The 10,192-nt window shown below is 30.8% G+C and overlaps 2 protein-coding genes across 2 annotated transcripts; one reads left to right on the plus strand and one right to left on the minus strand.

The window, feature by feature from the left end:
- Positions 1-327: 327 nt before the first annotated feature.
- On the plus strand, positions 328-1,746 carry LOC145616699 (E3 ubiquitin-protein ligase RSL1-like). The gene is made up of 2 exons (XM_081671450.1): positions 328-1,193; positions 1,680-1,746. Exons 1-2 carry the CDS (start codon positions 328-330, stop codon positions 1,744-1,746), a joined length of 933 nt encoding a protein of 310 aa, XP_081527576.1.
- A 6,701-nt stretch (positions 1,747-8,447) lies between these two features.
- LOC145616700 (E3 ubiquitin-protein ligase RSL1-like) lies at positions 8,448-9,521 on the minus strand. Its single transcript, XM_081671451.1, has 3 exons — positions 9,172-9,521; positions 8,700-9,090; positions 8,448-8,459 (listed from the first exon to the last, which is right to left on the minus strand). Exons 1-3 carry the CDS (start codon positions 9,519-9,521, stop codon positions 8,448-8,450), a joined length of 753 nt encoding a protein of 250 aa, XP_081527577.1.
- Positions 9,522-10,192: the final 671 nt, after the last annotated feature.

Genomic DNA, 10,192 nt, shown 5'->3' on the forward strand with positions numbered 1-10,192 from the left:
CTCATAATAGCGGCCAAATACACTGGGAATCTAATGTCCAATACCGTTGATAAGTTGAAGACTGTACATCTTATTGATCCCAATTTTCATTCTCCAAAAATCTTGGGGAAACAAATTAAAATACCAAAAAAAAATTAAAAGCTGTGATTTGGAAAGCCTAAAAAAAACGTTTAAATTTCCTTTTAATTAACTTAACTAACCATTTCCAAGATATCAGTCAATTCAAATTTAATGACTATCAATACTTTGCTAATACTAGTATTAATATTCATACAAATTAAATTATTTTCTTCTTCTCCCCTTTAAAAAAAACTTCAAAATTTCTCAATGGGTTCTACAAATCTTGATCTCTATGTTGATGAAACTTATCTTTTAGCTTTGATCAATGAAGAACCGATTCCGATATCGGATGAGAAATATGCAGAAGAATTACACCTTCAAGAAGCTCTTTACTCATCTTCATCAAATCCTTCAATTCATGAAAATCCCCTGTTTCAAATCCCAAAAACAGAGGATGGTCTTTACTCATATTCATCAAATCCTTCAATTCATGAAAATTTACTGTTTAAAATCCCAAAAGCAGAGGATGAAAAACAGAGCATTGAAGAAAACAGAGAAAGAGGTGAATCATCTCAAACTCAGCCTATTTTCTGTGGAATTTGCATGGATTACAAACCAAAAACAGAAATATTCAATGGTTTAAACAAATGCAATCATAAATTTTGCACTGATTGTATAATCAAATACGTGGCGTCGAAGATTAGGGAAAATCATGAAATGGTGAAATGCCCTGATCCTAAATGCAATCAAGCAATAGAACCAGAAAATTGCAGTGAAATTCTTCCTAAAGAAGTGTTTGTAAGGTGGGAAAATGTTTTATTTGAAGCAATGATTCCTGGGGGTCAGAAATTTTATTGTCCATATAAAAATTGCTCTGTTTTAATGGTAGATGATGGTGGGGTGGAGGTGAGGGAATCGGAGTGTCCGAGCTGCCGGAGATTGTTTTGTGCAAAATGTCAAGTGCCGTGGCACGACGGCATAAGCTGCGAAGAGTTTCTTGAGCTTGGGAAAGATGAGAGGGAGAGGGAGGATATAATGGTGATGAAGCTTGCTAAGGATAAGTCATGGAGGAGATGCCCTAATTGTAAAATTTTTGTTGGGAGGAGTGAGGGTTGTTCTCATATGACTTGCAGGTTAGTTTTCTATTAAAATGTTATGTACGACAGATTAATTATTTAGGTATAACCTACTTGTTACTTTGGAACTTCCTCAATTATTCATTTAAAATTACTTTTAATCACTCCTAGTTTTGTATGTGCCTCAATTTTTTAATTTGATTATAATAAATTAATAATGCATTATTGGAGATTCATTTCGCCGAAAATCAATTAAAAAGGTATTATAGGAATTGAATATCATTATTTTTATACTAATAAGAACTAAGAAGTGCTTCGTTCCCTTCAAAAAAAAAAAAAAAAAAAAAAGAGTTGTGCTTCGTGTATTATAAGAAGTATGTGAGGAAAAATAAAAATTTGTTAATATGTTGGTTTTTTTTTTTTTTTTTTTTTTGGTGTTCCACCCAGTTCACCCTTTAGGCTAATCCGGAACACGAGTCCTCCCATATATAAGAAGTACTAGTATATATTAATTTAACATTTTCATTGTTATATTTTTTTCAGGTGTCACTATGAATTTTGCTATCATTGTGGAGATAAATGGAGTAATACCCATGTTCATGCTGAATGAGGAGGAATATGACTACCTGTGAACTCTAATCTTTACTAAAGAGAGGGCGATTGGAAAATTCACGTTCTACTTTCAAATTTTCTAGAGTTGTTTATTTGATACTATTATCTTGCATGAAAATTACTTATCTATGCAAATTTATGTAGTATGTTATAGTTTGTTTGTTTGATCCACTCTTGAGGATTCTAGACTTGTTAACATTTGATATTCGATCTACTCTTGATGATTTTAAGTTCTATTGCCAAAATTTCTAGAGCTTGTAAGTTGTATGTCTTTACCTACCTGGTCTTTCTTAGTTGATATGATGTGAAGTATTTCAATGCAATATGAAAAGGAAGTACTCCGTTCTACAAAGCAATGATCTTATGAATAATATCAAATGGATAGGCATTTTCACGAACTATGTCAAAAACTCAAAATGCCTCATTTCATTTTTTTTTTACTACTCCGTACTAGATAGTGCTTGAGCCATGCTAGGTTTTTAAAATTAATATGGAGTAGTATTTGAAATATAGAAGTCTATATATATAAATGTAAGTTAATAGTCAACCATAAATAAGTAGGGAAGTTTGTGGATATGATAAATTAATGATTTTGTTATAAAAAAAAAAAAATATAGAGTTGAGTTTAAGAGGGAAAAAAAATACTCCACTTTAGTATAGGTACATTCGTACATAGATTGTAATTTTTTTTTTTTTAATCATTAATTAGGGCATGTTTTGACTTACTGAATTGAGTTGAAGTGATCTGATTGGAGCTGAACTGCATAGAGCTGATATGAATTGTTTATGAGAGAAGGAAAATAAGAACTGAATTGAACTGAAATTAAGCTGAAGAGAACAAACCCTTAGTATTTTAAAAAGGCAAAAGCTAACGAACGCCCCAGAGCTTTAGATAAGCTAGCTAAAAGAAGAAAGATTAAATTATAATTATCGTTATTTACACCGATCGACGCGTGATTTTGTAATATTTTCCAATTTAATACTTCCTCTGTTTCTTTTTACTTGCAACACAGCCTTGTGGCACGTGTTTTGAGGTTGGGTTTACGTAATGTAAACGGATAAATTATTCATTATAATTTTTACAAATGATACTTAACCCTATTCTAATCTTCGTGTAAAAATTATATTGATAAAATCGCTCGTTTACTCTCACTAATTATCTCCTAAAACTGCGTGCCTAAAAGGTGTGTTGCAAGTAAAAAGTAAACGAAGGAAGTATCACTTTAGGTAGGTACGAGTACTATTTTAAATCTTTATCCAGCGCTCCGGGATAACCTAATACTGTTTTCCAATGCTTTCCCGATTATGGATAATAATGTAACAATGCGACTGTTCTTGCTAAATGCTAATATAATTGTTATTTTTTTTAGGGACTTTAATATAATTGTTATATAATTATGTTTTTTGTAAAATGGCCATAGATTTAAGGAAAATATTGTTATATAATTAATGTTTACTGTTCTTGCTAACGAACGTTCTCGGGGCATTGGATAAGCATTTAGCAAAAACTGTCGCATCAAGGGGCCTAAGATCATTCAAAAATAAACTTATTCGATAAATTTTTTTTTAAAAAAAAATTATTTAACTTTTACTAATAAATGAGTCGTCTAAGCCGCATCTGCCACAAGTGTCCACCTTAAATCTAAGGAGGTTTCTTCTCAAAACCATATGACAATGAGGGAAGTAGCCCCTTAGCCTTATAAAAGTGGATACAACTTTCTCTTTTTTTCAATGTAGCTGGGTGGGAAGAATATGGGACACACACCTCAATACTCTACTTCGCTTTTACAGTCTTTCAATGTGGAATAAAACTTTCACTCACATGAAACTATGAAAGTTTGCTTATGGACTCAACAATTAGGTCAGTCCCAAACTTATAGTTGACTTTCCATACAAGTTTAGCCAACTGATCTACTTACTAAGCATTGTCTATAATTTCAAACAATAATATTTAAAGAAGATCGAGAAATGCCAAATCTGATCGGGTATTCAAGTTGGGTGTTGAGTCGTGTTCAAATGAAAAACAAGAATTAAACTTGGGCTAGTTGAGTGCACCATGCACCTGTATGTATGAATATATAAAATTTCAAGATATCTCACATGATATAATTGATGTTTATTATAATTAATTATTATAGTCAAAGTTATAAAAAGTTGACCATAAAACTAAAACAATAATTCTTGTGTATGGAGGATGAACATTAATTAATATTATTTCAAGACGGTTAGACTTTAACTATTTTTATGACAACTTTAGCCTTAAAAGGGTAACTTTTAATTTGTTGTTGGTTTGAATATTATTTTAATGTGTAATTTTTTATAGATTCATGATAACATACTATAGAAGCTATATGATTAATCTAATACATTATAACTCTTTGAAAGATAATTTATAATTAAAAAAATAATAATAGTTTTAAGATAACTTTAACTCATTTTACAATAAATTAACGTACACCCGCCTTTTTGGAAAATTTGAGAAACCATAAAAGAAATAAGCCCGTAACTATTTAGGAAAATTAGCAAATAATGATTTGTTTCAAAAAAAAAAAATTATTATATGTGGCTAGTCACACAGTGTGGCCAGTCATAATAAGGGTTACTTCGTTAGTATTATAGGGGATATCTGATTAGTGTTTAGGGGTTACTTTGTTAGTGTTACAAGGGTTACTTTGCCAGTATTATAGGGGTTATTTGCTCAATGTTATAGGGGTCATTTGGTTAGTGTTTTAGGGGTTACTTTGTTCTTGTACAAGTGGTACGGTCACACGGTATGGCCAGCCGCACACAAGATGTGTTGTTTATTTTATCATAAAGATGTACGTAGAAAAGAAAAATTAATTGTAAAATTTAAACTCAATTTATTTTAGTTGATATTATTAAATATTACGAGCACATTAGATAAGATGTAAATTTCTTTCCAAAAAAAGATAGGCTGTAATTTTTTTTGGAAATTAACACATTAAGATTTTTTTTCAAGAAAACGTAATTTATAAAATAAATCTACTTAATTAATTAAATATTTCAATATTTCGTACTAAATGCAAATTTTTTGTTTTAGGGCATTATTATATTTGTATTAACACAACAATAATTCTATTTTTTTATATGTATTAACCCAATAACCGCGTCAAACAAAAATATCATAAAAGAAAATCCACCTAAATCTTTATCCCTTATCCACTTTTTATATAAAAATAAATCCGTGTTAAAGCTAAAACGGACTAATAAGTTACCCTAGCGTGCATAATAAGTACTCCGTACTGTATATATACCGTACGTCCGTACTTGTTTTCTTGCATCAAAGTCAAATAAAATTCTCTTGACTATTTTTTCAACAAAAAAAGACGTTCTTCAAGTATCATCAGAATCAAAAATCATGGCTAGTTCAAGCAACGAATTACCAGAAAATTACTGGAATATGATTCCACCGGGTTATCGATTTGAACCAAGAGATGAAGAACTAATCACTCATTACCTAATTAAGAAGATTAACGGCGAAGCTTTGCCACCAAACAAGATGCACGAGGTTGAATTGTACGGTGACTTTAGTCCTGAAGAGCTAACACGTAAGTTTTACAATGATGTTTTTCGTTCTTGATCGATTGTTTCTGTTTTCCTTTTAATCGTCTGAAATTAGTCCTTGATTATTGTTTAATTGGTGCATGTTTTTAATGTTTGAACTTATTATTGACTGATTTCATGTTCGTAGTACGGTGTATCCATGTTGACAATTTCTTGCTACTTTGTGATATTGATCGTCCAATTATTGCATATCAACTTATCAAGAAATCATAAATTATAAGATATATATGTTTAATAATTTTATTATTATGCATAGACCCTATATAATTTAATTTTGTTCAAGAAATTCATAGACATTCATGTATTTAATGATTAGGGTAAAATAAAAAATCATGTTGTTCTTGTTCATACCTAATGATTAGGGCAAAAAATAAAAAATAAAAATAAAAAATAAAAATATATATATACGGATCATGTTACTACTCCATCTGTTTCATACTATTAGTCTCCTTTACGTGTATTGATACAATTCTTTGATGACAAATATCTTTAATTTCAAACTAGCAAAAATTATAAAAACAATAATAATATACTTATCGAGATGAGTAAATCTAGATCTCATATGACTATATCATTTGTTCTTTTTATTATAGAGAGAAATTTAGAAGATTCCTTCTAATTTTCAATAGCCAAAAGATTTTAAATGGGATTAATAGACAGAAACGGAGGGAGTATTGTTCATATTGTAGCATCGTTTGATAGTTTAATTAAATACATTGATATATAAACTTGTCATTAATATAAAGGTATACTCACATTTGACAAATCAAATTTTGTACGAACTGTTTTCCTTAGTACACATTGTTTAAGATTCAAGAATAGATATGAAGTGAATAAATTGAATTGATAAATTTCTTCAATCAATTTTTTAACGTACGTCGTACAACATTTCAAAATATAGCTTCAAGAATATTTTTACATATAACTCATGCTTCTTTATTTTCTTTTATATATTATTGATTTTGTTTATTTTAGTAAGTTAAATTTAATATATTGCATGTCGATCTAACTGTTGTATTTTGATGCATGCAGCGTATTATGAAGCATCAAGTGAAAACAATTGGTACTTTTTCACACAATTGGAGAGATTATACGACAACGGAAGTCGACCTAAAAGATCTGCTGGCAATGGTTATTGGAAGATGACCGGGAAGGAGATACCAATCACGAATAAACAAGGAAATAATGTTATTGGTTTTAGGAGGAATTTTGCATTCTTTATTAAAATCGAATCGAGCCTTCCAAAACAAAAGGACGAACCCAAGGGAATTAAAACATCATGGCTCATGCACGAATTCAGGCTTAATAATGAAACTTCAACCTCGGAGCCTAAACCCAAAAGACGTAAGACAAATGATCATGATGGTACATCACAATTATCACAAGGCTCCAAACCAAAAAATATGGTAAGCAATAATTAATTACACTATATGATATAACTTTGAAGCAATATATATATATATAATTTGTAAATGTTTCTATTTTTGGATGGATTTTAATAAAGTTTATGTTATTTGTTTGCAGTTGGATGGTTTGGTGTTATGCAAAGTTTATAGACTTGTTAAAGATGTCGAGGTTAAAGCTCTAAACTCGGCTCATCAACAAGAGCAACATCTTCAGTATCATCAAGAGTACCATCAAGGGGTTGAACATGTACAATATGATGCCCCTAACGATTTATTTCTTCGTTCGAACGAGGATACAAATCAGTTTTCTTTACAAAGGAATGTCACGGTTGAAGCTCCAAACTCGGTTCATCAAGAGGAACAACGTCTTCAGTATCATCAACAACATGTTGCCCTAAACGGAGCTAATGATCACTTACTTATTCCAGAGAACGAGGAAAATTCTGAACATGCTTTGCCGCAATATTCTCCAGAGCAGTTGGAGTTTTTATCATTTTTCAATAAATGTTGAGAATTTAGATGTACAATTTAATTATTTACTACTTGAACTACCTGTTGCCCTAATATATGATTCAATATACATATATAGTATATATGTTCATGTTGTAGCTCATTAGTGTTAAATTTATTTGGAAAAATATAAGTCGTATACATAATTCCTCCCACGTTCATGCTTAATAGGGAGGAATATATGAGGTCGGGTCTAGTCAGGTTAATTTTTAAAGTTGAGTTATATCCCCTCCGTTTCACTTTGTTAGTCCCATATACTATTGTAGTGATTCAGCTAATACCAATAGTGGTTATAACCTTGTTTTCCTCGGTGTTACTTAGGTTTAATAGTGATGAAAAATATAATTTTATCTTTCGATATTGGAAATATAAACCGGCAATGTGTTAATTTAAGACTTCAATTTGTTTACATGAAGTGACATGACATATATATATAAATACCAAGTTTTAAGACCTAACCTAAACATAATTGTCTAGCATTGATATATATAAGTCTTGGTAGAGTCTTGAAAAATCAAAACCCAAGGTAAGGGTCTGTTCTCATTGACTATTAGGAGCGGAGCTGAACTGAATTTCAACGTAAGAGAACAGACCCTAAGACTCAAGTTGTGGATGGGATATAATTATTGGTACATTAAAAAAATTAAACAAAAAATTAAGAAACCTTAAATAAATAAGAGAACGGAAGGTATAGATTTTTTCAAAAAAAAAAAAAAAAAAAATTAATGAAAAGAAAGGTAAATAGATAATTAACAGCCTGTAATTCTGTATGTATATCAATCCGTCAAACACTCGAACATATATGAAAGTATAAAGTATAAGATATTCTTAACATATATGAAGTAAGAGTATATTTAGATGAAAAGATGACAAATTAAGGGCCTGTTCACATTTACTTAATTTCAGTTCAGCTTCAATCAGTTCAGTTCAGTTTGGCTCCTAATTTCCCTCTCTCATAAAATATTCATTTCAGCTCAGTTCAATTCAGTTCATCTTCAATCAGTAAATGTGAACAGGCCCTAAGTATCAATAAATTATAACATCCTCTCTCTTTCAAAAAAAAAAAAAAATTATAACATCCTCTCAACTCCAAATGATATTTTTTAGAAGTCACTCAAAACCTATATCGATATTACACCGACATTCATTCATCTTGTTCTCATCATCATAGATAGATAATCCACACTCATAGCAAAATTCATGACCGCACCTGCAGTTTTCCATCAACACTGAATGTTAATGATAGATAATAGATATGAACCCAACTCGAATAATATAAAATTAAATCGATTGAGGAATATTTACATTTGCTCGGATAATGAAAAATAGTATAAAGATCATCCAACTATTATTTCGTATAATTTCTTTGTTTTGTACGTTTTAGGATAGGATGACTTTTGAGTAGTTATACTATTATATTATTAAATCTTAATCGTTTATTAAATTTGACCAATTTTAGCCGTTGAAACTTGAATTTAATGTAATACCTGCATAACAATTCTGAACATCCATCAATTCTTTCAACGTAGAACTTACAAGTAGGGCACCTAACCCAATGTTTTTCCTTGGCAAGGTTCCTAAGCAAAACATCCTCATTAGCCTTCTCATTATCCTCTAATTTCTCAAATGTCTCACAATCCATTCCTTCATGCCATGCAACGATGCATTTCGTGCAAAACTTTCTCTGGCAATGTGGGCACTCTGCCTTCGCCTTTGTCGATTTTTCGACCTTGGCCTCCTCCCTACATGAGCCCTCCAGGAGGGCTGCCGAGCAATCCTTGAATGGGCAATATAAACTCGTACATGATAAAATCATCGAATTCGACAAACTCTCTTCCCACCTACATTAGACTTTCATAAATTTATTATCATGTAAAAGTCAATGTTAAATTTATAACATATCAAAACAATTAGACACCAACCTATCCAGAACAAGTTTGGGAATGATGTTGATGCAACAATCGAACTCAATTTCCATCTTGCAATCGACATCAGGGCACTTGATCGAAGTGATGTTTTCTTGAACCTTAGCATCAATGTGCTTCGAAATGCAATCTATACAAAAAGGGTGGGAACAAGTAGTAGGATTATTTGTGAATTTGTAGGGTTGGAAGATGTTATTTATTGGCCTAATATCCATGCATATAAGGCAATTAAAAGTTTCGGTATTCGAAGAAAGGAATTCTCCATTGTTCTGAATGTTTATAGCCTCAATCTCCTTCTTCGCTTCGAAACATCCTACACTATCTCCTCTGTTCTTCCTTTTAGGCATGCCTCTGATAAATATTTGCCGTCCTTTTGAAGGGGTTTTCAGAGGTTTTTAAGAAAATAACACTTTTTCTCATATATATGACATATATAATTCAAAAAGATGAATTTTTAACATTTATATTAATTAATTTATAACTTTTCTGTTGCAGTAGATGATTATATGAAGTATGTCGTTGAATAAAGATAAAAGTTTTTAACTTAATCCCATTTCTCCATGTATATCTTTGGAAAAAAAAAAAAAAAAAAGGAAAATGCTTTCATAGCCCTTAGGGCTACGTATAAACATTAACTTTACACTTGAAAATCATAAAAAGTTAAGAAATCATAAAAATATAAACACTAAGGGCCTGTTCTCATTGACTGAACTCAGCTGAACTGAACTGAACTGAACTGAACTCAGCTGAACTAAACTGAAATGAATATTTTATAAGAGAAGGAAATTAGGAGCTGAACTGAACTGAATTGAGCTGAGCTGAGCTGAACTGAACTCAGCTGAACTGAACTGAACTCAGCTGAACTGAACTGAACTGAATTTCAACGTAAGAGAACAGGCCCTAATTAAACTGATTTACACATTTTTTTGTCATGAATTAAACTGATTTACACTAATTTTATACAATTTTCAAGCGTATATTTAATAATTATATATAACCCTTAGGGCTACATATAGCA

This window comes from Chenopodium album, chromosome 26 (assembly GCF_948465745.1).
Source record: "Chenopodium album chromosome 26, dcCheAlbu1.1, whole genome shotgun sequence".
Taxonomy (NCBI): domain Eukaryota; kingdom Viridiplantae; phylum Streptophyta; class Magnoliopsida; order Caryophyllales; family Amaranthaceae; genus Chenopodium; species Chenopodium album.

Bases quoted from the DNA above. Each gene is read 5' to 3' on its own strand.
- LOC145616699 (XM_081671450.1), top strand. From the start codon at position 328: ATGGGTTCTACAAATCTTGATCTCTATGTTGATGAAACTTATCTTTTA. The intron at 1,194-1,679 runs GTTAGTTTTCTA...TATTTTTTTCAG, and splicing joins TGTTCTCATATGACTTGCAG to GTGTCACTATGAATTTTGCT.
- LOC145616700 (XM_081671451.1), bottom strand. From the start codon at position 9,521: ATGCCTAAAAGGAAGAACAGAGGAGATAGTGTAGGATGTTTCGAAGCG. The intron at 9,091-9,171 runs GTTGGTGTCTAA...AGTCTAATGTAG, and splicing joins CCCAAACTTGTTCTGGATAG to GTGGGAAGAGAGTTTGTCGA.